The sequence below is a fragment of the Meira miltonrushii genome, assembly GCF_003144205.1.
Source record: "Meira miltonrushii strain MCA 3882 unplaced genomic scaffold FA14scaffold_3, whole genome shotgun sequence".
NCBI lineage: Eukaryota > Fungi > Basidiomycota > Exobasidiomycetes > Exobasidiales > Brachybasidiaceae > Meira > Meira miltonrushii.
Window position 1 is genome coordinate 443,187 of NW_020289945.1, and position 27,307 is coordinate 470,493.

The following is a 27,307-nucleotide window of genomic DNA, read 5'->3' on the forward strand; positions in this document are numbered from 1 at the left end:
CTTATTTTACATAATCTTTCCTCACTTTTGATCCAAAAAAGAGACCTTTTACCTAGATTTTCCTTTGTACATTAGCTATCCTTTTCACAATCATATCAGTTATGTCAATTCAGCATACTCACTCTAGAGCGCACTGATATATTCTGTGTGTGTGGGGGATTAGCAAAAAGGAGGTTCGTTGAGCTGTACTAATAGGTCACGTGACCGGTTTTTTTGGAATTTTTCCTCCATTCTTAATTTGGTAACGCGATATTCCGCTAAGTAAAAACTCTCGGAATTCTTTCACATACCCATCATATCCTCCATCACATTTTAAATCACCCTGACATAAGAAAAGTGGAGATTCTATCTTTCTTTCTTCCCGCTGGCACGATACAAGGAGCAAAGAAGGTTTCGGTAGTATGCTCTCCAGTAGCCGCGTAAGCCTTTTGGCTGGACGACAGGTTGGGAAAAAGGTCGGAGAATGTTCGACATCGATAAATGCATCAAGAAAGGTCCCTACATCATCAAATAAAGCATCCTCTCTACGCTCGATATCGACATCTAGAACGCTGAGAAATTCGGGGATAGGGTCTTCTAGCACAACTCGGCCTACTTTACAAACCTCAGGATCATCTCCCTCAATAGGACAAGAAAGATCACAGTCTTCCGATGCAGGACTACATCCAACACGTACAAATAGAGCAGAACTTACAGGTCATTCTCATTCAAGCCTATCATTAGATGAAGGAGACTTGATTACCAGAGCATTCGGTCTGGGCAGGAGAAAGGGGACACGTTTACCCACTCCTTTGCCACCCAAACTATTCGATCAACATGCTGTTGCTTTACGTAAGCGTATCAGTGAAGCCGCAAAGAAGAAAGATGGTACCATGAATGCAGGAGATAATCTTCCAGAAGATCCTTCTTACCAATACGGCGATTTCTCCACTTCAACTTTGCAGGCCATGCAGACAAATAATGAAGTCTTTACACCAACCCAGATGATTGAAAATACAGCAATGTTGCGAGCCTGCTTGAGCACGGGACTGATCGTTCGTGCAACAAAGATTTTCGATGACGTCCGTTCGAAAACGCAAGCGGAAGATGATGATCTTCAATATGCCGCACGTAGTCGACTGAGCGAGAATGAAGGTGACGTGAGGAGAACAAAGACACACAATCCATTAGACATAACGATCTACAATGCAATGCTAGGAGCTTATTTGCGGAGAGCTTTTGTGGAATCAAACTCGACAAATGTAGAAAATTGGGTTCGGAGAGCTTGGAATTTGTTGAATGACATGCAAGGAGAATCATCATCATCGCGTCGTAGCACCATCGACCCATCTCCAAACGCAAATTCTTTTGCTGTAATGGCAAAAGGTATTGTGCATTTGTTGCGAAGCCGGAAGTATACCGTTGCTCTGCCTGGACTTGGTGAACTTTTGAAGCGTCTAGGATCTGAAGGAGTTTCAGTGAAAGACATGATCTTATCTCCCGCTTTTTCAGAAGAGAAAGCTGAGCTACACAATATTACTTCTAGGAACTTCAGCCGGGAAGGAGAGCCGACAGCAAGAATGGTACTCCAACAATTGTCTTCAGTTGCAGCGGAACTATTCAATGAAGCTTTTATCATGGAAACGGAAAATGCCAATATACTGCTCACCTCACTCGAGAAGCGTGCACAAAAGGATGTCATTTCGGCTCAGCAAAATGAAGATAAAAAAGCGCCGGTCGATCTGCTTCCGGTAAAGCCCATGCTTAAAAATGACAAAAAGGCAGACGATCAAAAGCCTGTCGAGAATGGTGAACAAGACAAAGAAGAACTTTCTTTCAATCTGCGTGTATTGAAAGATAATCTTACAGTTGTCGAGCAAGCCAAACAGAGATCAAGGGATCCATACGAAAGACAAAAGTGGTTGGAATTCAGTGCAATGGAAGCTGCGGAAAAACGTTTTGATCATGCTAACGAAAATTTGGAACGACTAGGATTGCAAGCTGCTTCTTCCATGCAAGGAAAGAGACTACAGCAATGGATGTGGGAATGGTACAATAAGCTAGTGAAAGCCCTTACCACCGATATGGAACGCATCCGCAAAATTGTTCAAACTGCAGAAAGGTTTACAGATGGATCTAGACCACGTATGGAGGCGGAAATCTATCCATTCTTGGCTCTAGTCCCAGTGAAAAGGCTAGCGATCGTTACCATCCTAGAGCTCATTCGAACGCAAGGAATGGCTGTAAACGGTATCAAAACTGCGATGGCACTAGTCAATATTGGCAAACAGATTGAGGCAGAAACATATGCTGCTCAATTGCAAAAATCTAGTGATTTCAGCAAGGCCAAAGATATCCATGCACTCTTTAAAAGAAACGGTATAACTGATCAGAGAACTAGAGACAAGTTGAGGGAAATGATACAAAAGGAAAAGCAATCTTCCGAGACGGTCGCTCTGCCGGATTGGACCTCACCGATAAGAATCCGAGCAGCAGCGTACCTTGTTGAAAAATTGATGGAAGTTGCAAAGGTCAAGCGGACTGCCAGCGATCGTGATAAATTCGAATGGAATGAACCTCAACCTGCATTTTATTCAACATATCAGTACATTCAAGGTAAAAGACTCGGTGTCATTAGATTGAATGAAGCGGTTGGGGAAGTGCTGAGCAAGGAAAGAATGTCGGGAGATTTCCTGTCACCCAGACACTTGCCTATGCTTGTGCCTCCTAAACCTTGGACAGATTATGAATCTGGTGGTTATTACAGTGTAAAATCACGCGCACTCCGATACAAGGAAGTGGCTGAACAAGGCTCCTATCTTCGTCAAGCTTCTAAAGAGAAGAACTTGGACTCAGTTTTAGCCGGACTTGACGTTTTGGGAAGTACAGCTTGGACGATCAATAGGGATGTATACGATGTGGTTGGTGAAGTTTGGAACTCAGGCAAATCTATAGCCGATATTCCACCGCTAAATATAGACGAGGAAGAACCGCAACGACCAGCAAACTATGATACCGATCTCTCAGCCCGCAACATCTTTGTGAAGCGATACAAGCATTATCAATTGCGCAAATATAATGCTCATTCAGAAAGATGCGATATCAACTACAAATTGGAAATTGCCCGTGCTTATCTGGGCGAAAGCTTTTACTTCCCTCACAATATGGATTTCCGTGGTCGTGCATACCCAATCCCACCTGCTTTGAATCACATTGGAAATGACCTTTGCCGTGGTCTATTGTTGTTCGCTGATGCCAAACCGCTAGGAGAGGTGGGTTTGAAGTGGCTTCGAATTCATTTAGCAAACGTCTACGGTTATGATAAAGCCAATTTCACCGAGCGTGTGCAATTTGCTATTGACAATATGGACAATATACGCGCAAGTGTTCGCGATCCTTTGGGTCCAAATGGTAATTGGTGGTTAAAAGCTGATGATCCTTGGCAATGCCTGGCTACATGCTTTGAGCTGACAAAAGCAATGGATCATCCTGGAGGTCCAGAAAAGTATCCCTGCCGCATGCCTGTACATCAAGATGGTACTTGCAATGGTTTGCAACATTACGCTGCCTTGGGTGGTGACTTGGATGGAGCAAAACAAGTCAACCTTAGCAGCAGTGATAGACCAGCAGATGTGTACACAGGTATTGCGGATTTGGTGATCAAAGCTATTGACAAAGATATCGAACAGGGTCACGACGTTGCAGGAAAACTGAAAGGAAAGGTTACACGAAAAGTTGTCAAACAAACGGTCATGACTACCGTGTATGGAGTAACGTTCATTGGTGCTAAAGATCAAGTTATGCGTCAATTATCTGATCGTGGAGATATTGCTGCTGAAGAATTGTGGTCGTGCGCTTCTTATTTGGCCAGAACGATTTTGACTTGTATTGGTGATCTTTTCGCCGGTGCTGAGGCTATTCAAAACTGGCTAACAAAGAGTGCAACCCTGATTGCAAAGAGTATTCCAGCTCATCGTGTCCAATACACTCGCTTTTCGAAATCGGCGGAGAACAAAGAAGAAGAGAATGATCTACCAGCATCGAAAAAGATGACAAAGTCTAAAATGATTTCAAATGAACAAATGACATCCGTTATCTGGTCATCTCCTCTTGGTCTACCAATCGTTCAGCCTTACCGAAAAGTGGTCAGAAAACAAGTGGCAACGGCTATGCAGTCTGTATTTTTGCATGATCCTCAATTGTCCACTCAAGTTTCAGCAACAAAACAGTCAAGCGCTTTCCCGCCCAATTTCATCCATTCTTTGGACGCTACACACATGTTCCTTACGGCTTTGGAATGTCAACAAAACAAGTTAACGTTTGCTTCGGTTCATGATAGTTACTGGACGCATGCTTGCGATATCGATACGATGAGCGAAATCATTCGTGATACATTTATTCAACTTCATTCGACTGACATTTTAACCCATCTTCGAGATGAATTCATTTCTCGGTACAAGAATCATTACGTTCCTGTTTCATCGATCAAGCGAATTTTGATGGGCGATAAGGAGATGAGAGAATTGGTCGAAGCTGCCAGGGAAGCTCAAAAGGATGAAGTATCAAATGATGACGAAGACGCTGTTCATTCACAAAATTTTGTAAAACTATCCGCCATTCTTCCACCCATTCCTCAAAAGGGCAACTTTGACGTTCGAGAAATTAGAGAGTCGCAATATTTCTTCTCTTGAAAATGTATGGCTTATTGTTTTAGAAGTCATTGGAATATACGATAGACAATTAATCATCTTACTTAATTCACTTCATCATGTATTTTTATCAAAGCATAATTTAATCCATCACCACTATTACCATGTGCCTGTCAACAAAAGGCGGCAAAAATGCAGTGTCCCTTGTGGCGCATGGGCCACTAGCATTTCATACGCATTTAACTTGCTCGCCACAAACAAACACTTCACTCTCTCACTTTCACACAATCAAAAATATGCTATCCTCTTCGCAAATATGACTATGGCTTAAACTTCAATTTATCCGTCAGAGCGAGTAATTATCAGGCACAAGATGGTCACAATGCGGTACGTTTGATGGTAGGGGTATGTACTTTCTCTTCTGACACATTCTTTCTCTTTCTATAGTGAATATGTTTATTCTCGTCCTGACGTCATCACAGCCGGTGTATCAATCTTTCATCCTCAATTACGTGACCTTTTACAGCCTGGATATGAGAAAGGAAAGGTGATGTTCGTTCATGGGTCGGCTATCGAATGTGTCGATTTCGATTCAATGAAAGGGCCGACGCAATTCTGTTCCTTAGACTTTGATGCCGTTTGCTTAACGACAGGATCCGGCTTACTTGCTGCAGGAGGAGAGCACTCAGAATTGGACATCAGGCCTTTATTACCGCCTCCTCAAGGTGTGAATAACAGGTCGGAAAGGGAAGGGCTGAGCTTGGAAGCACGAGCTGTAGAGCAGCTGATGCAACAACAGGAGGCATCATCATCATCGTCCCATTTCCGCAATCAGCGATATACACCACGATGGCATCTACGAACACCTACAGGGGGCAGTATAAATAACAGTATATGCATTCAACCCGAGCCAAAACCAAAGCCAAGTACGATACGTGGTGTAGTATTCGATGAAGAGAAAGGCTCAAAAGAAGCGGCTCCCTTGGAACAGAAATTGGGGCATCGAGAGAAGCGGAGAAAGGAAAATCTGGGAAACAAGTCTAATAGCTCTGCTTGGAAACGAGATGAGCCATGGGGAAGGCCAGGAGAGGAAGCTACGCCAGATCAGGAGGGAGAAGGCTCAGAACAAGCAATTGGGATACCTGGAAAAGAAGGTGAACCTACTATCAATAAAGCATCTCGATCCAACACGATCCGTCTGATGATAAGCAACAATGACCGAAGCCTGAAAGCATTCCGGCTAAGACCGCCTACACGAAATCGGACACCGCAAAATGAATGTGTGCAATCGGAACGCATCGAGAGTGGCTTGCCAGGCTTGAGCAGAACGCAAATCATCGCATTTCCTACTTGCATAAATCACTCCTCCTTCTCGCCCGATGGAAGGCACGTCGTTTCAGTTGGAGACACACCAGAAGTATTTCTGTTCAGCGTTCATCCTATCACGAGCGAATTAAGCAAGATTGCAACATATACCGCCTCTTCAGATGCATCCTTTAGTACAACATGGTCGCCAGACGGTATGCAGTTCGCTGTTGCATCGCAAGATGGCATTGTATCCGTTTGGGACGTACGTTCTTCCAAAAAGATTGCAGCCCTGCAAACGACACAATTTTCCGATTTGTACGGTGCAGGAGCAGCACGAGTTGTCAAATGGAGTCCAAGAGGTGATGTCTTGGCTTTTAGTGAACAACAAAATTATATACATATCGTCGATACAATCACTTTTGAGATCGTACAGCGAATTCGGTTGCCAACTTTGGCAATGGTAAATGGAACATGGGGAGAGACAAATCTCGGTAGAGTGAATCATACCTCACCAGGATCAGATAATATGGCACCTTTCTTATTGACAGCAGGAGCAGGAGGAATAACTGGATTAGAGAATGAACCGAGTTCAACAAGTACAGAGGAAGCCATTCCTACAAACGAAGAATGGCTGGAAACTACTTCTCCAGCTCGATTCACCAGTGCCAATCGAGCGACCGCGTCAAACGAAGGCTCAAACCTATCTCGTCAATGGCCCAGTGGAAGACGATATAGGGATTTAGGCAATCTTCATTCAACACGTTCAGGCTTAGACCGAGCCCTTCTTGGGGATTGGATCAGTGCTCGTCGTAGTCCATTGAGTGGACCAAGCACTTCTTCCTCTACCCTTCGTCTGGGATCGGGAGGTGCAAGTGTTGCTCAACAGAGACGCACGATTCGTCAATCGCAAAGAGATGCAGAAGAGATGGATATCAGAAGGACGTATGCAGAAGCGGTATCATCGCCTTCCACCAATGAAATCACATGGCAAAACGAAGCACATAATCCGGTGATGTCGGCTGTTAGATCGGTAGATTCAATTTTGACGGGTGTTGGAGATGTAACAGATCGTGGATCAGGTGTTTGGTCAATCGGACCAAATGTTGGAGGTCGATTGAGAAGGAGAGATGATTCAAATGTGGAAATCTCTGGCTTGACTTGGGATCCTGATGGTGATCATTTGTATATCTCCACTTCTGAGCTGATTGCAAGGTATACGGTGATCGATCTACGCAGATCGTTCGGTCAGGCTTCTGTGCGCTAATTGCAACCGGGATGCCTCTTTATCTTGTTAACTTATTTTGTATTAGTACGACTATGAATGTTCACTGCTACTGTGGAATGATGGAATTGGATATACATTTATTCATTAAAGTACAATAAGATTGTGACAGACACTGTAGACGTTGCAAGTAGATCATGGGTTAAGCAAGCATAATCGTCCATCCCCCCTTATGCAGTCTCATCAGAGTCGTACCCGCGACCATCGTCCCAACCGTTTCCTGTCCTTTCAAATCCACTAGAATGCCAGCCGCCTAATTCTGCTTCTTCTTCACGTTCACGTCTTCGCTTTCTTTCAGCTTCCGTTAAAAGGGATTCATCCTCTTCATCCTTTTTGCTTCCTTGACCTGTAGATAAGGCTATCGAAGAAATGCCGCCTTCGACGTGCCTAGCTTTACCATTGGGGACTTCTCCTCCCTCAAGTTCTGTATAGCTACTACCGTGCCTTCCTTCGACAGTTTCAATTCGATCTTCATCATCGTCATCGTCCTCTTCCTCCCCGTGTCCGCTGAAGGAACCGCCTTCAGCAATCTTTTGAAGGAGTAAGCGATATTTGTAGTAGTTGTACAATATGATACCGAGAATAGCAACGCACAATCCTGTCACATTGATCGGAGTCAATTCATCACCAAATACGGTACTGCTGATCATGATTGTCAGAATTTCCTTGAAAATACCGGCAACGCTCAAGGTGATCACAGATGTACGCTGAATGAGTGAGAACTCGCACAAGTTCATGCAAAACACAATGAAGCCTGGCATGACCAACAATCCGATCGTATGGAAAGAAGAAGGCGCATCGGAGAAGAAAGGTGAAGTGAAGAGCTTCTTCCAATTCTCAATCAATAAACTTCCGCTGATCATAAAGGCTCCCATCAATGGACTGAGCCAAAATGTTGTTGCGATCGGATTGCTCATTCCCATCTTTTTGCGTTTGAGTAACATTTGCATCAATGCCCAACGTAAGCCTCCCATAGCAGAAGCAGTCAAGACTTCAATCGCCCCTTCCAATACGAATTCCGTTTCTGCTGCTACCATCATGATAACACCCACAGTGATCAAAGTGATGATCCCGATAAGCGAAAGACGAAGTTTTTCCAATCCGAAAATGACTGCGAATAAGAGTACAAAAGCCAGGTTGGAAGATTTGCACATTGTATAAAACGTCAAAGTGATCGTTTGCAAACTTAAATTTGACAAGCCAATATCCAATGCGGTTGCCAATGCACAAGGCATCACTTTGCCCATATAATCTTGCATGCTTGGTCTTGCCCGCTTTCCATTTCTTCTACGTGGTACGATCTTGCGGTTTCTACGACAGAAGAACATGACCATGCTCGAAAGAGCGAATTGAACGACCATATGTATAGACGTGGTGAATAAAGGATAAGAGAAATTTGTCCTTTTCCTGGAAAAGAGCCAAGAGTTGTACAGGTTCATCAAAGTTGAAAAGAAGAACCAGCTTGCAATGAGAGCCAGATTGATTAAGATTCTTCTTGTCATTGTACTTTTTACACTGCTGCTACTATTGCGCAAAGCATTACCTCCTACTTGTCTATATCCGCCGTCTTGCAAAACTGTTTCGTGTCCTGCAATAGCAATCATATCTTCTTCCGCTGCTTCTAAATCATCATTCTCTTCAATCGATCCTGCTGTTTTTGACGTAGTAGAAGTAGATCTAAGCTTTGTTGTTGTATGATTTTCATCATCTGTATATTTTCCTTCTTCTTTTGCGCTTGCTTTGACTGTGCTACCTTCATTGCCCGTTAAACTTCCGCTTCTCCTTGTTGCTTTTATCGTTTGTTCTTCTAGGGGCGGTGATAGGAGTGGTATCCGAGGGGATTGAGATGGCCCCACCATTGTGATCTGTGTGTGTTTGTGGGATGATGATGATTACTACTACTGTGTTCTTTGTCGAACTATAGCCATGCCTCTTCCGTTTCTATGATGATGATGATGTGGTATTCTTGGAGGAAGGGTTACATAGCCAGAATGCTTGCGTGCATACTGCAAGGGTTGCCTTAACATTTGGGCGCAGGGCCAGTGCGTGTTTTGTCAGTCTTCTTGTGCGTAAGGTTGAAACAATTCCAAATTTAAGCTCAATCAACGGAAGGTATGTTTAAGAAGATCTATTAGGTACAAGTATAATACAAATGATGATCATCAATCATCCCACTTCATTCCGCATCCCATCCTTTATTGATTGAATTTCCGTTCGGATGGCTTGACATTGGAGTCGCATCAGCTTTGCCTCTTGTTTTCTGTTATTCAATTGATCACGCATGAGGTCCCTTAGCTGTTCCCTTGCCTGTAAAGGTCTTGTCTCGTTTAACAGATGCATAAAGTTGATACTGATGTCATTAATCTGTCTTGCTTTATCTTGTGTGGTGAAGAGCCATTCTTGATTCGTTATTGCGCCCGTATTTGGATCATTTTGAGTGGATAGATATGCTTGAGGTGGTGATAGTACAGTATCGATCAGACGTAAATAAGACTTCAGTAGAGTACGCAATAAGCTCGTCAAGATTGCAGGTCGATCCATCTCTTCGTCTTCCGATGTTGGATAGATCTGTGCCATGCCCATCTCCTGTAAAGATGGTAAGCTCTCCTCTACTGGCCATCGATCTCCAAAGCAAGAATAATGACCATCCTCTTTGATCCAATCCACATTTGGTGGTTCCATTGCAAGCAAGATGTCCCAAGGAGGCACAGGTAAAAGGGATGTCGACTTTGTATTCGATCCAGATGCCACATTTTTCTCTTCTTCAGTGATTCCTTCTTTGGCGGCAGCAGCTCTTTCCAAGATGATCTTTTGACGAGCTAACCTTGCTGCAGGCTCTGCATTTTCCCAATCAAATTCTCCATTCTTCAAGTCATTCTCTTTTGCCTCTTTCATCACATTGTATCTTGCTACATTATCTCGTGTGAAGCGACTGTATACAGAAGGAGGCAGAGGTAGTAATGAATTTGTTATTTGTGCTGCTGCGTCTCTATCAATATCTTGTCCATCATCTGCAGCATGATCATGTACGTCTGCATCATTTTCGTATTCCATCTTGAGGATGGTTGTATGCAAAAAAAGACTAAAACGCGTATTGATTAAAAGCTAACTATTGACAGAGAGTCAGAAATGCCTACTACATACTTAGGGTTTATGTGGAGAGAATTCATTCATTCGTTCACACGCACGAGAAGTACAAATCCGGCTCCTAAATCCGAACCGAAACAAGATAAAGTAGGAAGAATGGCGTGCTCGACCTTTGAGTGGATTCTGTGCATCATACAATCATCTCTTCTTTAAACAAAATGTCAAGATCACTTGCTAAAGCACAAGAATTCATCGCTCAAATCTCATCACGTAGAAGCATTTATGCTTTAGGACGTCGATCAATCTTAAACGATAAAGATTTAACCGATTTAATCAAAAAATCCGTACGTGAATCACCAACCAGTTTCAATTCCCAAACATCAAGAGTTGTAATCTTATTGGGCGATCAACATGAACGTTATTGGAATGAAATCGCTGTACCGGCATTACGCAAAGCTGTAGGTGACGATGATGCAGCTTTCGAAAAAGGAAGTCAAAGGATGACTCAATTCCGCGATGCATACGGTACTGCTCTCTTTTATGAAGATCAAGATGCCATAAAAGAAATGCAAAAGAAAGTTGCAATTTATGCAGACCGTTTTCCTGAATGGTCAATTCAATCTTCTGGAATGGCACAAATCAATACTTGGTCTGCACTCTCTTTGGCAGGTTATGGTGCAAATTTACAACATTACGGAAATTTGACCCAAAAACCACTTGCTGAAGCTTTTGGCATTCCAGCCAATTGGCAATTATACTCTGAACTCGTTTTCGGAAGTCCTGAAAATGAAGCTGGCGAGAAGACTTACATGGATGATGCCGATAGATTCAAGGTATTTGGCTCTCAATAAGCACATGCTCACAAGCATTCATAGAAACCATGCTCCAATCTATAGTCGATCAAAGATGTGCACATTATTGTTGATTCGTAATATTAGTCGTAAATAGCCTACAGGGTATCGAAAGGTTGAATTGTGTACAACGTGAATGCTAGTAGTATTCTAGCTCCAAAAACAAAAAAGCAGTATCGGAAGGATATCGTAGATTGAGACCGACAGGATTGAAGTTCTTCTGATTAGCTTCATTAATTCTTTTTCTTAGATTGTTTGTTTCCCTTTTATACTTTGATCCGAATATGTATGGTGAAATGTACAAAGTCAGTACAGCCAACGTATTGTCTATGCATGCCCATAAAGGATCGTTCGCTTTGATGATGATGACGTTGAGATCGTTAATTGTTTCCGAATAAAGCGTTGGAGAGATTCTGCCCTCTAACTCCAGTGGAAAAGTCGGATGAAATTGACACAATTCTCCAACAGTATAATCTCTTTCGATTCGAACGATTTCACGAGGTTTATCCCTTCCAATCACTCCGACGGGCGGTGTACCAAAAGCACTATTCTTGGATGGTGGTCCATAATAGTATGCACTTCGTGGGCCATCAGTCTGCCTTCGTGTTTGTCTTTGTTGTAGATCGTTCATTTGTCCGGTCAAGTGATTTCCAGATGATGAGGAATTACCTGCTTCTCCTGCACCCTGATTTGAGCTTATAGATGAGAATGCTTGTCGTGATTGTAAGGGATCATCTCCATCATTAAGCGACATTTTGGCTGACTGCCTCGCAATCTTTCTCGGGTATATGGTAGTTGGAAGTGTGATGCATCGTCCAATTGAGGCTAGAGATCATATTTTGTGCCTGTGCCATCATGGGTGGTGCGGGGGCCGCGCATTGTTGTAATGTCCTGTGCGTGTTTATGCAAGAGCGTGCAAATGAAAGTGTTGGTTTAGACGCGTATGTAACAAACCTTCTCAAAGTATGAATCGTGACAAATCAACCCTTCAAAACACAAACAACCATCATTCAGAATTTATGGCTAGAAAAGCTTCTTGTTTCACATGCCATCACCTGTAAAGAAAAACGCTCCATTAATCAAAGGTCAATCATCCCTCTCTGGCTTTTTCTCAAACGGTCGTTTATCCCTTGCTGAGTCATCCAACAAGACTACTACACCTTCACCCCAAAAGGGCGAAAAGTCTGGCTCAAAGGAAAAGACAAAAAATAGCAAAGACAAATCTGAGGGCAAAGCAACCTCATCAAAAGCCAAAAAAGAGCAGTATACAGGTCCGCCGGTGGAAGCAGTTAAGGAAAAGGTATGCTATTGCAAGATTGTTTATGCATTTATTCAAGGAGGAAACTGACACGAATTGTATTCCTTGACTTAGATCTTCATATCTGGTAGCAAACCCAGTCCTTCCAAACCTCCAACGAATAGACGCATTCATACAGGGTACGTAGCTGATATACACCGTTACTTTCCCTTACTTTCTATCTGACACTATTTCTTTATCCGTCAGAGAGAGCGACATAAGCAGCCCTGAAAAGGAAAAAATGGCCTCTTCAAAGTACTTTGCATCAGCAAAAGGCTCAGGTAGCAAAGCTGACGCAATCGACTTGAGCGATTCTGAAGACGAGCAGCCCAAACATACCTCCAAACGCGGGAACGGAAGTACATCAACTTCAAAATCAGCACCTGCAGCCAAATCTCCAGCCCATTCGAAACGCAAGTCATATCTAGATGACGATGACGATGATTTTGAAGATGACTATGAGGAGGATGTGAAACCTGTCAAGAAAGCAAAAAGCTCTGGAAGTAAAGCAACACCCACCAAAAGTGCAAGAGCAACTCCACGCAAGTCAAAAGCTGCAAAGGATGAATATCTCGATGAGGACGACGATGATGATCTTCTCGAAGACGTAAAACCGTCAAAGGGCAAATCGAGTGCCAAGCCAACGAAAGCAGCAAAGAAGGAAGAAGATACGGAAATGGGTTTCGAAGACGAAGCGAGTAAAAAGAAAGAAGTACCCGCTTGGATCTTGGCACAAAAGCGCAAAGCTGCAGGTCCTGCCATGCCTGGATCAAAGGAGATTCCCGTGGGCAAGCCAAATTGTCTAGGAGGTCTGACGCTTGTGTTTACTGGAGAGCTGACTAGTATCTCGCGGGAGGAAGCTACTGATCTGGCCAAACGGTATGGTGCAAAGGTCACCGGTTCACCATCCTCAAAGACATCTTATGTCATCGTCGGAGAAAATGCAGGCCCCTCAAAGCTGAAAAAGATTACTGATCAAAAGCTGAAAACTTTGGATGAAGACGGTTTCTTCGACTTAATCCGGGAGAAAAGCCAAGGGGATGTCAAAGTAGATGAGGCTTCACAGAAGAAGCTCATAGAAGAACAAAAGAAGATCGAAAAGGCAGCCAAAGAGATGCAACCCGCAAAAGGAGCAGTAGTATACGATAATCCACTTTGGACCGTAAAGTATGCCCCACAATCGCTGAAAGATTTGGCCGGGAACGGTAGTTTGGTGACAAAGCTGCAAACGTGGTTGCATGACTGGCAAAATTCTCTCAAGGCAAATTTCAAAAAGCCAGGCAAAGATGGTATGAATGGTTGCCGAGCTGTTTTGTTGTCTGGACCACCCGGCATTGGAAAGACCTCTGCTGCACACATTGTCGCTAAGTTGGAAGGGTATACCCCGATCGAATTGAACGCAAGTGATGTGCGTAGCAAGAAGCTCATCGAAGCAAGCTTGAAAGATACAATCAGCAATTCCAGTTTGGATGCTTGGCAAAAAGGTGGCAAGATCGACAGAACGATGTCAGTAGATGGATTGAACATCACTGATCGCACTGTGTTAATCATGGACGAGGTTGATGGAATGTCTGGTGGTGATCGAGGAGGTGTCGGTGCAATCAATGCACTGATCAAGAAAACCAAAGTGCCCGTCATCTGCATTTGTAACGACCAAAAGAATCAAAAGATGAGGCCATTCGACAAAACAGCATTCCATCTCAAATTCATCAAACCGGACGTCCGCCAAGTCAAGCAAAGAATCATGACGATCGCTTTCCGGGAGAAGCTCAAGATTCCACCAGAGGTCATTGAACAGTTGGTGCAATCGGCTCAAAGTGACATTCGCTTGATTATCAACATGCTTTCCACCTGGTCCTTGAACAAGAAAACGATGGACTTTGATGAAGGAAAAGAATTTGGAGCGGCAAATGCTAAACCAGGCTTGCACACCCCTTTCACATTGTATGGTGCTTTGAGTTCTGCTGGAATGTGGGCGCCAACGAATAAGAAGACCTTGAATGACAAAGCAGATTACTACTTCCAAGATCACTCGATTATGCCATTGATGGTACAGCAAAACTATGTCCATCATATTCCCGCCGAGGTGACCAGATTGAGCGGCAAGGAACGTGACGTTCGTTTAATGCAAAGCATCACCAAAGCTGCATCTTCAATCAGTGACGGAGATATTGTCGATTCAATGATCCATAGCTCTGAGCAACATTGGAGTTTGATGCCTTTGCACGGGATAATCTCAACCGTAAAGCCGATGAGTTTTGCAAATGGAAATTCTGGTGGATTCCCATCTTTCCCCGCTTGGTTGGGTAGTAATTCCAAGCAGCAAAGACTCATACGTGCTGCGATCGAGTTGCAAGCAAGATTACGCCTTGTCACAACTGCTTCTCGCTTTGAAGTTCGTGAGCAGTATTTGCCATACTTTTTCCCTCGATTGGTTCGACCAATGCTTGAAAAGAAAGAAACGGATCAAGCGGCTGCTGAGATTATCGATTTCATGGATGACTATTATCTCACACCAGAAGATCGAGAAATCGTTTTGGAATTAGGTATGGGCGAGAATGATTGGGAGGCTTTAGGGAAGAAGATTCCTTCTGCGACCAAAGCAGCATTTACGCGAAAGTATAACGCAGCTTCACATCCTATCGCATTCTACAAATCAGCAGAAGCCAAACAGAAAGCAAAGAAACTTGTTGGAGAGCCAGCGCCTGATGTGGAAGAAGCCTATGAAGCACAAGAAGAGCCAGGAGATGAAGAATCGGATAACGAAGGCGGTAAGAAGGGAAGTGATGATGAGGTGGATATCAGCAAGGATAAATTTTTCAAACAAAAGACTTCCAAAGGAAAAGGGAAGGCAAAAGCGGGTAAAAAATGAACGGATAGCAATTACCGGAAATCCTATGTATACTGATTGTCAATAATGGACTATTCATTTTTGTAGATAGCAATACACCGAGCGAGGAGTCAATTGAAGTGTTCATATTTGCGTACGATGATCGAAATACCTGTACGGATCGAAGGGTCAGGAATGTTTCTTTTTTCCTCTCCTTGTTCCTACGGCGGCATGATGCTGAATATGATGTTGAACATTAACGTGTGACTTACTGTGACTCTGTTTTGTATCAGAATGTGTGTGATTGTGGCCAGCCGCATGTTCACTTTCGTGTGCGAGATGATTAAAGAGTTCTTTGAATGTATGTTCATCGGATAATTCTGGAAAGTGTTCTCTATGGTTTTTGGCGCCGTCTTCGAGTATTCTGTAGACATTAATCTCGACCGTTCGTATTGGTGGACTGATTGAAGGTTTAGTCAGTATGCACATGGCAACAATAAACAAACAACTCACACAATTGAGCTTATTGTGATGCAAAGTAGGAGAACACGATTTATGCATGATAGGATGTGTTGGATAGTCATTGTCGTATACCTGATACAAAATGATGTAGACGAGAGTAGAAAAGAGATAATTCGATAAAAAAGTACAAAACTCTCTTTTGTGGGATTTAAAGTTTCGTAACGCTTTCAATTTGCACCGCTTCGCGGACGCCTACGCCATTTGTTAAGGCCGTAAGAATAGATCCTTGACAGCTCTCTTCAGCCCTTGACTGTTAAGATTGATCTACTTTCTTGTCTCTTTGGCGTCGCCCAATAACCTACTGTTGATGCTGATGAACATTGCCTGCTGCGGACGGGAATAATTCATATTGAGTCTTTTTCCCGGCGGCGGGAAAAAGTTGATATTGCTGAAAATTCGATCTAGCATGGTGAACATTTACCGGTTGCTGTTGCGTTGCAGCTTGAGTATGGGAAGGACGGCGCTCGATCGTTCTTGAGACCTGAGAGGTGTGGGCAGGTGGAACACGTTGAGCATGCAGGCTATTCGTATGTGACGATGAACCTGAAACATGAAATCCTTGCTTGTTCAGATTGTTATGATATTCTGTGATTGGAATGAAATGTTTGGCTTTAATCATGGCAGGACTAGCCCAATACACTCTTGAGGTATCTACATTATGCATTGAGGTATGGCCTCCATTATTTCCCCCATTGACTCTTCCTGCTTTAACATTCGAATGTTCATCCGCGAGAGCCCTTTGGTGGTATAAATCAGAGCAAATTAAGCTGTCAGTGGTACCCAATGTAATGAGTTACGATTTTAACTCACATGCCAAGACTTGTTAAAACATATGCTATCAAGCAAATGGCAAAAGAAGCTGTTGCAACGCTTTTCATTCTACTGGAAATGAAGTAAGTAGGAAAACTGTCTATTTGGATATGTTCAAGAAAGACCTATGAAGCAGCTCATACATGCGTTTTTATACCTTATCTTGTTTATTAAAAGCCGTTTGAGGAAGGAAAAAATGTCAGAATATACAATTCTTTGGGGCGTGGAATAGTAACATGAAAGACCGTGAAATTCAAAGTTCAGAGTTTGCATTACTCGCGGCGATCCTCACGTTATTCATTGGCCGGCATTCAGCTGCTTGGCTTGCATAGGATACTTTAGCCCCACATCACTGCCCCTTAGCTCGCTGTCCGATCACCCCGACTTGTTTCGGCTTATCTTTCTCCGCATATACCTTTGGCACAAGTCCTTCACCATTTTGATATAATTTATTCTTCACCGATTGATTCATTTCATCAGGAGTAGGTGCTCTTGTAGTGCTAGCTTTCTTTGCAGACACTTCCCTGAACCGTTTTGACATTTGTCTTACTTGAACTTGCTTGTCTTGAATAGCTTTGGTACGCATCACTGCCAAATTTTGATAAAATTCATGGCTTTGCTGAGGAACGATTACTGAATGTGGCCCGTATGCGTTATAGACTTGGTAATTGCCTTGATGTGCTGTCGGCTGATATCGAAAGTCCTTGTTCACTGCTTGTCTGTAAGAATGATATATGTAAACTATTAATTCAGTGGAATCAGCCTGTAAACTTACACATGCAAGCCGCAATTTAACCACCATGTCAGCGCAACGGCAAAGGTGCTCAGAGTAGGAAACATCTTGGAAATCAGCTTTCTTGTAAATCGTTATCCGAATTGTTAGTCTACATATTTCCAAACATCTTCTTTGACCTGTTTATATACTCATGTCATCTGATGTAGCAGCTCGTAACGCCTTACTCAGTGTCGAATCGGGACATACATAAGTCATCATCTGTTTGAAAGATCTTCCTTAGGCCCGATTTAGTTTTTGGCGTTAAATTCAATTTGCACTGCTTTTTATTTGTGTAACCCCGTCGCGTACGCAATAAAAATTAAGGCACCGAGAATCCTACTTGAAGTGCATACGACCCACGCACAATCTGATGGGTCCGGGAAGGCGAAGATGCTTCCATTCTACCATCACACAAAGAAGGATGCGGAGGGATGTAAACGAATCAAATACGAACAGGACATCATCATCAAATGAGACGATTGATTCAATACAAGCAGCTTTTGCTTCTTTAGATGCTTTGTCGTATCCAACACAACCTTCACAATCGAATAATGTCAATTCTCCCGAAAGCAGACATGAACGTCCAACGTTTTTGCGGGCACAGCCGAAACAAGCTTTCACGAACGAAATTGTAACGAACGATGACGATGCATTCAGACCACTTTGTGGGGGCCCAACGAAAGCTGAGATGCTTATGCGTACGCAAGCTGCAAATAAAGCATTTAGCCAAAGACAAAAATCAGCCCCTCAAAATGAACGTAGTCTGCCAGATAATTCAGCCAATATTCGTCCATCACACATTATCCTTAGCTCGCCTCAGCCTTGGCAAGGGGTGATATCCACTCAAAATGCAGGCGAAGTACCCGAAGAACGCACAACACCAACCCGAACGATTGAGAATGATCCCAAAGCGACTGAGGAAGTGGGAAGAGGAGCAACTACCGCTGACCTTGCTTTACCGAGTGGATCAGTTGAGAATTCTCCAAAGAAGAAGAGGACGCTTGCATGGGCTGCAAAACGAGATCGCAGGAACGCACGTAGACGGCCGTCTCCTCCTTTGACGAGAAGGAGAGCTGCACTCGTTGTGAGCGGGAACAATAGTCCGAGTGAGCAAACAGAAGATGCTGTACAACGTTCACAAGACCAAGATCAGACTTCAACACCTTTTATGCCGAATACTGAGCCCTCGGTAGATATCACAGATCCGAGTAATGGCGACAAGACAATTCAAGATGCTCTAAAACGAGGGGTTGCAGGAAGAAAAGCAGCAAAGTCCATTTCACGTTCTCTCATTCCTCAATTGGACATGACGCTTACGGAGCCACCTTCACCACAGCAGCACGATGAAGAGGAACATGCATTGCACCATGCTACAGCACCTGCCATGAACGAATCTCAAAGCAGGATTCACGAGCAATCCAGCGATACGGAAAGTGATGGTGAAGGAAATTCAATTCGACCAATAATCCCTCCGGCAGTCTCTTCGGGAAGCAACACGGAAGATGAACATGAGATGCTTTCGGTAAATAGAAATGCTGCTGAAAGAGGTGGTGCCTTGGGTGTAAGGGATGCGCCAGTCAAACGCAAGCGGGTTGTGAAGCAAGCTCGAAAGGAACCGAAGAAGGCTACACGCCAACCGGAGAAAGAAGCGGGCAATACTACCGAAAAGGAAGCAGCTGTTCCCGAAAAAAGCCAAAAGAAGAAGAGCAAAAAAAATCAATTGAAAGGTAGACCACTTTTTGAAGGCTTAGTATTCGTCGTAATTGGCTTTTGGACCAAGGTGAGAATGTACGAAAAGCTTATCGAAAAGCATGCGGGTACGCTCGTCAAGGCATCACAATCCACCACAGGTGCTCAGTCTGCACCATTACTACCTCAATTCGATCATGGTCATCTACCCGATGCAAATCCTGATGGAATAACACATATCGTATATTGCCCGCACGGGATGTACACGCCCGATCCGAAGATCGTTCGAGAGGCAATCTCGACATGGAAAAAAGAAGCGGGAAAATCATTCAATCTACAGAATATCGAAGTCGTTGATTCTCGTTGGATTAGCGATTGCATCAGCAACTGTCTTCGCAAAGAGGATCTCTTGTCTGCAAAGGAATATCGGATCGCCGTTTAGTAACTTGTAATATTTCTGTAACTCTAAAAGTAGTCCTTATAATCATGTACATTAATTTACCGTGTCTCAATCTCCCACAGAAATGTTACTTAATGTATCAATTTGTATACATGAATTTTATGATCAAACAGAACGAATCATTTGTGCTATACAAGAATCCTTCGCCTCAAAAAAGAAACGTTGGATTCTACTTCTAAAAAATTGTACATATGATGAATACCTATTTATTCATCATCTGATCCTTCCTCGCCATCTTCGCGACGTCTGCTGGCTGAAGCACCTCTACTTGCACGTCCGCGCATACTAATTTTGATTCGAGGACGACCGGGTTGGGCAGAAGAGGGAGCAGATGGTGCTCCACGGCCAGATCGAGAAGGCTGTCTGTCTTCATCGTCATCATCATCTTCTGCACCATCGTCCAGAGACATGCTAACCTCGCCTTCGTTATCGGCTCCGGGTAAACCACTGTTGCGAGCTACAGCATTGAAACGCTCTTCAAATGCTTTAAAGATCTCCAATGCATCTTCAACGACCAAGCTGTCTTCCTTGTTGTACGTTCTGGCATTCTTTAACATCAGCTCAAAGTCCTCTTTGCACGCTGTGACAGTATCATATGCTCGCTTGTCAAGCTTTCGTTTGATTTGACGCAATGAGATGGGCTGTTGAATGATAACGTAGTAATCTGGGAAATGTGCACGCTTGGGTAAATCTTGGAACAAATAATTTCTCTTGCGTGTCTCGCCCGTTTCGAATGTTTGGTATGTGCTATCGGCTGCTTTGTAGCATTGAGACAGTACTTCGTAGATCTGTTCACGAGTATCATCTTGACCTTTTCTCTTCTTGGCTCCTACATTACGGACGGGTGTATCTTCAGGCTCTGGACTGGCACTTCCGATCACATTTGAACCTCTCTTACGTTTCTTACCCAATCCTGGAGCAGGCTCTGGCGTTTGTGTGACTCGCGAAGATCCTCCTTTGCCCTTTCCTCCTTTTCCACGTTTTCCACTTGGTTCAGGCGTTCCTGCTTCTGAAGTTTCATGACTGTTTTGCGATTGTTGCAAAAGCTTCATTCTACGCTTTTCTGCACGTTCACGTTTCTTTTCAACAACTTCTGATAAATCAACATCATCGTCTTCCAAAGCTTTCAAGAATTGTTCTTCAGTCAAACCATCATCATAATGAACGACGTTACGTCTTCTTGACGCTGGCTCCTCTTCAGGCTCTTCGTCAAACGTGTTTGCTGCATCAAAGTCTCTTTGGTACAGAGCTGGCAATTCATCATCTTGCATCAATCGCTCAGGAACCTTGGATCCAGTGAAACCAATCATTTTCCATTCTTCGATATCCTTGAGGTTGCGCTCTCGGTCCATTTCTTTAAAGATATCCTTTTCATGATCTCCACGCGCAAGGATTTCGTTCAATTCGTCATCGTTCAAATCAGCCTCCTCTTCATCATCGTCTTCTTCTTCGTTGTCCGCTTCCAACATGGCTCTCAGCAAATCTTCACGTTCAGCTGCAGTGGCTTGATTGTCGAATTTACCGGCTTGAATAACTTTTCCATCAATTTCCAATTTATCACGAGCACGTTCCAAGATGGTCTCTTCAACGGACTTAGCAGTCACCAAACGAAGAATACGAACTTCCATCTTTTGACCGATACGATGTGCACGATCTTGTGCTTGCAAATCTTGATGTGGATTCCAATCGGAGTCATAAATGATAACGGTATCGGCAGTTTGCAAATTCAAACCCAAACCACCAGCACGTGTTGAAAGGATGAAGATGTCAATATCTGATCCTGGAGCATTGAAAGCTGTCAGTAGATGGGTACGATCTTCAGGTTTCGTACCACCATCCAAACGAAGATATTTGAATCCACGGAAACGCAAAAAATCTTCCATGATGTCCATGATTGCGGTCATTTGGAAGAACATCAAAACACGATGCTTTGTTGCTTTCAATTTGGGTAATAATCTGTCGAGCAATTCAAATTTACCCGCAACACGGAACAAATCCATTCCGGTCTCCTTTGTTGGATTGATGGCCATCTCCACTTCCTCAAACACATAAGGATGGTTACAAATCTTACGCAATTGCATAATAGCGTTTTGCAAACCACGAATACCTTGAGGTTTTCCTTTTTTGCCGAAATCGTCTGATGCAATGAGCATTTTGTGATTCTTCATTTGTGAATACAACTTCTTTTGCAAAGCACTCATCTTACACTTGATCACTCGTTCAACTTTGTCTGGCAATTCTGCTTCGACATCCTTCTTCAAACGACGCAACAAGAAAGGTCGCAAGACTTTGTGCAAACGTTTGATGATCAAAAGAGCTTCTTCTTCGTTTAGCTGCATACTGCTATCACCAGCACCTGTATTGGCAAAAGGAGTATTGAACCATTCATCGAAAGATTTGACCGAATTGAAAATTTTCGGAAGGACAAAATTCAACAATGCCCACAATTCTGGCAAATTGTTTTGCAAAGGTGTACCGGTCAACAATAGACGATAACGACTGGTATAGAATTGCGTCAAAGTTTGAGTCAATCTACTTTGCGTATTCTTCATTCTGTGACCTTCATCGATGATCATGTATGTCCATTTAATCTTACCCAACAAAGGCTTGTCTTTGATGATATATTCGTACGTTGTCAAGAGACAGTCATATTGACCACCTCGCACAAGTGGCGTGAGTGTTTTACGCACACCAGGTGTACCTTTGTAGATAATCGTTCGTACTGCCGGTGCCCATCTCTCGAATTCGTTGACCCAATTTGTCAAAGTGGAGAGCGGAACGATGACGAGATAAGGTCCTCTTTGCTTCTTCTGTTCGATCAAGAATGTGATCAAAGCCAAGGTTTGAATGGTCTTACCCAATCCCATCTCATCGGCCAAGATACCGTTCAATCTATTATTGTACAAAGACACCATCCATTGTAAACCTTTGATTTGGTAATCTTTCAATGTACCACCGATCAAGATTGAAGGTTGTGCAGAAATACGTTCTGTAATGCGATGTGCAACAGAGTAATAATCCACCTTTCCTTTATCTTCGTTGGGGTCATCTTGACGTTGAGCACCAAACATTGTCTCATCAACTGCCACGCCGACTTCTTGATTGGCCGATTGTTGGGCAAGCTCTTCAATAGAAGGAGGCGCAATTCCAGCACGTTCAGCGGCAATCGCTTCTGCGTGCACATCATCGTTTTGCTGTGCTTGAACGGCTTGTGCCAAGCCTTCCAAGTAAGCATCAGTTTGACGAATAAGATGGGTAATACGTGTGTCCTTTGCTGTATCGATCAATTTGAGATATGCCTCTTCATCGTCAGCCTTTAATGCGTTCAAACGTTCTTTTGCAATACGTTCGATACGCTTTTGCTCTTCTCTTTCTACTTCAGAGTGTAATCGCATCACCAATTTGCCCATCCTTTGTGTTGCATTGACTTGATGATTTTTGTGCGCAGCCAACATTTCTCTTCCATGATTACAGATTGAAGTGAGATAATCGACATGATTTTGTCTTGCTCTTCTCTCGCGATCAACACGTTGTTTGCGTTCCAATTGTTCGGTTATACGAGCATCACGTAATGTTTGCTTCTTGTATCGTCTGAAGCCGGTACGATCGAGTGCCAAAGTAGTGGCTTGTGCCATTTGTTTTGTCACTGATTCACGCAAAGCACGCTGTTTGTTCAAAAGTTGAAGCGACTTCAACTCAATCAAAGCTCGAATCTTTGCGTTACCGGATGATGCCGATTTGGTGAGAGAAAAGTCTTCTTCGTTTTCTTTGTCCTTTAAGGCATCGTTCTGCATAGGCTTCTGCGAAATGGTAGATGGAAGATCTTGCAATTCGCGTATTCTCTGCTGTATACGCACGTCGATGAACCGATCTCGTTCTTGCAACAGCAAATACGCATCTATTCCTGCAGGCATAACACTTGGTACGAGAAGCCTCTGTTGTTTCGTTCCTGTCAAATCATCTGCGCCAAGCGAAGGTTTGGAGAGATATGTGAACGGATGGCGGTATGCGTTGTAAGGGTATACGTCACTTGAAGGATCATCTTGAGGAGATGGTGGTCTTGGGATTTCTTCTATCTGTGCTGCAGTCTCCTTCTTTGCCTCTTCTGCTGCCATATGGGCATTCACTCCTGCTTCAACAATCTTTCCGGTCACGCCTAGATTCTCCACACTTTCACCGAGTTTGGCTTTGATGTCATCAATTGCACTGTTGGGATCCAGAAGTGCTGATCGAAGTTGAGGAGGTAGAGGAACGTTGCGAGCCAGCATACGGAAAGCAATGATTTGTGTTTTCAATGCGGCCATTTGTGCAGGTGTAAAGTTGGACGAAGGCGCTAGAGAGGGAGCTGGATCGGCAGTCACATCGCCATTTGCTTTGAGTCTTGCATCAGCGATGGCTGCTCCATTGCCTTCTGCTGTTGTGGTGCTTTCAGTGTTTGATGGTGCATTGGGTGTTGTAGTACTATCTTTTGCACCAGGTGTGGAAGCAGAAGCGGTTGCATTTGATGCTGTGCTGTCTGTCGCAGGAACGCCATTCGATTGTGATCCTTGTTGTTGGTTTGCTTTTGCTTGCTGCTGCCGTATGGATTGTAATTGTTGGAAATATCTGAAAGCGCTGACCAAGTTTGCATATTCTTGACTGGATTGTTCTGTTTCGCCTGCTGCTTGTAATGCTTTCATTCTTGCTACCATTTGTTGAAGTCTTTCCTTGTTCATTGACATTAGGATTTGTTGCATTTGAGGAGGTATAGATGAAAGACTAGGGACATTGTTGGATTTAGGAGCGTCTGATCCGTTCTTGTTGCCATTCGATCCATCAGCAGCAGAATCGCTTGTGGATGCACCATTTTGCATTGGAGCACCATTTGGCGCGGCTGAAGTGGTCGACATGATTACCCTTTCTCACAACGATCCAAAGACACACACGCCACCGATGCTATCAATCACTTGATCGATGGTAAAGATGCGAAGATTGAGTTGAAGTACAAAACGGTACCGAACGCGTCAGAGACGTGAAGGAATGAATGTACGTACGTACCACTTTGCTCTGAACGCGTTGAAACTGACAATCAATCGATCACAATGTTCAATCGTAACCAGAGTAAACGCGACAACTTCAAGTTCTTTTCCAAATTGACGTCTGAATCAGATCCCAGGAAGAAGTCTTTCTTTGAGTCTTGGCTTTGCCTCTTCTTGCTTATGCGTGCCAAAACGCGATTGGAAAGGATGATCTTGAGGGTGGATTGGATGGAAAACTTGTGCGCGCCCATAAAATGCTGAATGCATACAGTACACTGTGCAAAATCCACTCAAAGCCACGTGGGCGGTGTACAAACGCGTCCATTAATCAGACACGGCGTAGGCGCATTGGCAGGCAATAATGTATAACACACTCCTTTTGTGGCAGTTAACCACGAGGATATATAGAGCCACCCAAGCTATCAACCTAAGATATATGCTCAGAGTCAATCAAGTACAAATAGCCATTCATCAATACAATCCATCACTCCTTAGAAAATGAGAATGAACGGAAAGTGGAAACAGTTTCTTCACTCATAGGTCCACATGTCATCACACCTATTTGCCATGGCTTTCCGTTGGATTTTGCGAACCCTTTAACTTCTCGCATCAGGTGCTTTTGATGAGTTGTCTGATCTGGTGAACCAATCGAATAAGACAGGATAATATCTGCTCCCGTTCTCTTTGCTTCGATATAAAGCCATTCACCTTCTTTTTGAGAGACCTTGCTGGGAACCGGGAATAAAGCCCAATCACTTATAGGTTGAGCTACAACGGATCTGTGAAGCGATAATCATGCATATATGGTCAGCTTGATACCGTCATACAATTCTGACTGCTAGTCATACCTACCCGATATTCTGCTTTCTATCTTCGATCTCGATGCCCGCTTTCAACCAAGGCTCTTTTCCTGTCTGATAGTCTCCCTGTCCGACAAATAGAGTAGCCTGCTGAAACCGTTCTTTATGATCTACGGCTAACCAAACGCTAGCCGTCCAAGATTGTTGATCATCTTTTACATCAAAAACGAATAACGGACCATCATGTCTATCAACATCACTTTCCGGTATACTTCCTTTTGCACTTCTCCACCAATCCGTTTTAGGTCCTGCTCGTAGTTGCAATTCAGTTTGTGTTACTTTGGCATCTTCTTTTGATGGGACTTGTACTGCTTTCCATTGTGAGTCGGTGAAAGGTAGGATTGCCATTTTAGTCGACTGATAAAATGGGAATGGTAGGATATTGCCAAAAGAAGAACAGCTTTTATAGATCAGCAGCACTTCCGGATTTAAGATTGTTTGACGACAAGATCCCCCACATTCGGTCGTAGCACAATAGTTGCAGTCTTTCTAGTCGCACATCCGAATGTACAATCGGCATTCCGAAATAGCATTCAACGTCTGCCTGCGTTAAAGCATTCAGCGCTGGCTTGTCTTCACACGCGTTAGAAGAAGAAGACCTATTCAAATGTGTCGCTTTGCTCCACCATCTGCAACACACAAGATGTCACAAATCGGACAGGCATCACAGCAGGACGAATTCTCTCTACCGAATCATATTCAACGACTTTTCATCGATGTTGAAACTCATCAGATCCCTAACCTAGTCTCTGTCGATAAATCAAACTCACTCGACGATGCCGAACGAGAATTACACCAAACACTTCGAAGGATAGAGAATGAATTGGGAATGTGGGAAATTGACGTTCGAGATGCAGGTAGGAATGCATATGAGCGTCAATCATGGCAAAGAGTGCTGCAAGAAGCGAATGTAAGGTTATCGAACGTACAACGACTGACAAAGAAGAGTCTCATAGAGGCGAGAAAACAACAGCGAAGTGCTCAGCCAATCAGTGCACAACAAGCTCGCAATGCTTTATTTGGGGACATGGCTGGTAGTGAAGAGGAACGAAAGCGAAGAAGGGACGGAAGAATACAGAACCAAACAGCAGACGAACAACTCATGACTGCATCAGGAGATGTGACTGCAGCATTGCAACGTGCGGTCAAGTCCATGTCAACCGAACTGGAAAAGTCATCCTATTCTGCTCAATTGCTGGATGAATCAACGATCTCGATTCAACAAGCAACGATACAGTATACCTCATTCACCGATCTAGTTGCCTCTTCGCAAAAGTTGATCAGAAGTATGGAACGTGCTGATATGGTGGACGCAGCATTTCTAATCTTTTCATTTCTCTTCTTTATCGGCTGCATTATCTACATTCTCAAAGTACGAATTTGGGATCGTGGTGTTGGATTGTTGTCTTTCATGTTTAGGATCTTCAGTTTGACATCAAGTAGATCACCTGCGGACGTACAAGAAAAGCTCAAGCTCGCCAAAGAAGCCGCTTCTGCCTCGAGTAAATCCATCGCAGCTCAATTGACAGCGAGTGCGCTGAGTGCTTCCGCTGCTGCTTCTGCTGCGGCTATTGCTGCATCGCAATCAGCGCAACAGGTGAAGCAGCATACTGTCATATCAGCTCCTGACTCAACAGCTCCAGTCTCACTTGAGGACAGAGTGGGTATTGATGTAGAGCGAACCCATGATGAGCTTTAGCCAGTCACTAATTGTATCACTAACGCATTTGTACTAACATGGCTCTAACACTATTCAATAAGCAGCATATTGTGACTTTGATGCACGCATACACGTAGATGCCGATATGACCAAATGAAACGACACCAGTGACCATGATCAAAATCCAATCCCGTGCCCTGTGCTTAAAACAATTTACGCGCCTAGTGCCG

At 43.6% G+C, this 27,307-nt stretch overlaps 13 protein-coding genes across 13 annotated transcripts; 6 read left to right on the forward strand and 7 right to left on the reverse strand.

Moving 5' to 3' along the window:
* The first annotated feature begins 296 nt into the window (after positions 1-296).
* Positions 297-4,785, forward strand: FA14DRAFT_147126 (DNA/RNA polymerase). Its single transcript, XM_025497340.1, has one exon. It carries the CDS (start codon positions 402-404, stop codon positions 4,668-4,670), a length of 4,269 nt encoding a protein of 1,422 aa, XP_025353616.1. The 5' UTR covers positions 297-401; the 3' UTR covers positions 4,671-4,785.
* A 291-nt stretch (positions 4,786-5,076) lies between these two features.
* Positions 5,077-7,200, forward strand: FA14DRAFT_125017 (WD40 repeat-like protein; the record flags this gene model as incomplete). The annotated part of the gene is made up of 4 exons (XM_025496678.1): positions 5,077-5,355; positions 5,428-6,396; positions 6,514-6,757; positions 6,995-7,200. Coding segments are annotated over 4 exons (1,698 nt in total), but the record flags the coding sequence as incomplete, so codon positions are not given.
* A 45-nt stretch (positions 7,201-7,245) lies between these two features.
* FA14DRAFT_161232 (TPT-domain-containing protein) lies at positions 7,246-9,259 on the reverse strand. Its single transcript, XM_025499020.1, has one exon. The coding sequence runs from the start codon at positions 9,075-9,077 to the stop codon at positions 7,389-7,391; it is 1,689 nt and encodes a 562-aa protein (XP_025353618.1). The 5' UTR covers positions 9,078-9,259; the 3' UTR covers positions 7,246-7,388.
* A 30-nt stretch (positions 9,260-9,289) lies between these two features.
* On the reverse strand, positions 9,290-10,272 carry FA14DRAFT_135502 (uncharacterized protein; the record flags this gene model as incomplete). Its single annotated transcript, XM_025497005.1, has 1 exon — positions 9,290-10,272. One exon carries the CDS (start codon positions 10,270-10,272, stop codon positions 9,385-9,387), a length of 888 nt encoding a protein of 295 aa, XP_025353619.1. The 3' UTR covers positions 9,290-9,384.
* Positions 10,273-10,523: 251 nt separating this feature from the next.
* Positions 10,524-11,647, forward strand: FA14DRAFT_147139 (nitroreductase family protein; the record flags this gene model as incomplete). The annotated part of the gene is made up of 1 exon (XM_025497341.1): positions 10,524-11,647. The coding sequence occupies one exon, from the start codon at positions 10,524-10,526 to the stop codon at positions 11,154-11,156; it is 633 nt and encodes a 210-aa protein (XP_025353620.1). The 3' UTR covers positions 11,157-11,647.
* On the reverse strand, positions 11,296-11,787 carry FA14DRAFT_124421 (uncharacterized protein; the record flags this gene model as incomplete). Its single annotated transcript, XM_025496644.1, has 1 exon — positions 11,296-11,787. The coding sequence occupies one exon, from the start codon at positions 11,785-11,787 to the stop codon at positions 11,296-11,298; it is 492 nt and encodes a 163-aa protein (XP_025353621.1).
* Positions 11,788-12,517: 730 nt separating this feature from the next.
* Positions 12,518-15,399, forward strand: FA14DRAFT_60948 (DNA replication factor C, large subunit). The gene is made up of 2 exons (XM_025502559.1): positions 12,518-12,593; positions 12,661-15,399. Exon 2 carries the CDS (start codon positions 12,695-12,697, stop codon positions 15,323-15,325), a length of 2,631 nt encoding a protein of 876 aa, XP_025353622.1. The 5' UTR covers positions 12,518-12,593; positions 12,661-12,694; the 3' UTR covers positions 15,326-15,399.
* Positions 15,399-15,968, reverse strand: FA14DRAFT_60963 (uncharacterized protein). Its single transcript, XM_025502560.1, has 2 exons — positions 15,797-15,968; positions 15,399-15,743 (listed from the first exon to the last, which is right to left on the reverse strand). The coding sequence occupies exons 1-2, from the start codon at positions 15,865-15,867 to the stop codon at positions 15,473-15,475; spliced, it is 342 nt and encodes a 113-aa protein (XP_025353623.1). The 5' UTR covers positions 15,868-15,968; the 3' UTR covers positions 15,399-15,472.
* A 135-nt stretch (positions 15,969-16,103) lies between these two features.
* Positions 16,104-17,455, reverse strand: FA14DRAFT_179976 (uncharacterized protein; the record flags this gene model as incomplete). The annotated part of the gene is made up of 4 exons (XM_025500971.1): positions 16,104-16,542; positions 16,616-16,640; positions 17,051-17,334; positions 17,391-17,455. The coding sequence occupies 4 exons, from the start codon at positions 17,453-17,455 to the stop codon at positions 16,104-16,106; spliced, it is 813 nt and encodes a 270-aa protein (XP_025353624.1).
* A 302-nt stretch (positions 17,456-17,757) lies between these two features.
* Positions 17,758-19,646, forward strand: FA14DRAFT_190485 (uncharacterized protein; the record flags this gene model as incomplete). Its single annotated transcript, XM_025501794.1, has 1 exon — positions 17,758-19,646. The coding sequence occupies one exon, from the start codon at positions 17,761-17,763 to the stop codon at positions 19,519-19,521; it is 1,761 nt and encodes a 586-aa protein (XP_025353625.1). The 3' UTR covers positions 19,522-19,646.
* FA14DRAFT_147144 (uncharacterized protein) lies at positions 19,607-24,796 on the reverse strand. Its single transcript, XM_025497342.1, has one exon. The coding sequence runs from the start codon at positions 24,426-24,428 to the stop codon at positions 19,746-19,748; it is 4,683 nt and encodes a 1,560-aa protein (XP_025353626.1). The 5' UTR covers positions 24,429-24,796; the 3' UTR covers positions 19,607-19,745.
* A 200-nt stretch (positions 24,797-24,996) lies between these two features.
* FA14DRAFT_161235 (uncharacterized protein) lies at positions 24,997-25,898 on the reverse strand. The gene has a single exon (XM_025499021.1). The coding sequence runs from the start codon at positions 25,763-25,765 to the stop codon at positions 25,406-25,408; it is 360 nt and encodes a 119-aa protein (XP_025353627.1). The 5' UTR covers positions 25,766-25,898; the 3' UTR covers positions 24,997-25,405.
* A 162-nt stretch (positions 25,899-26,060) lies between these two features.
* On the forward strand, positions 26,061-27,116 carry FA14DRAFT_179980 (Sec20-domain-containing protein; the record flags this gene model as incomplete). The annotated part of the gene is made up of 1 exon (XM_025500972.1): positions 26,061-27,116. One exon carries the CDS (start codon positions 26,061-26,063, stop codon positions 27,114-27,116), a length of 1,056 nt encoding a protein of 351 aa, XP_025353628.1.
* Positions 27,117-27,307: the final 191 nt, after the last annotated feature.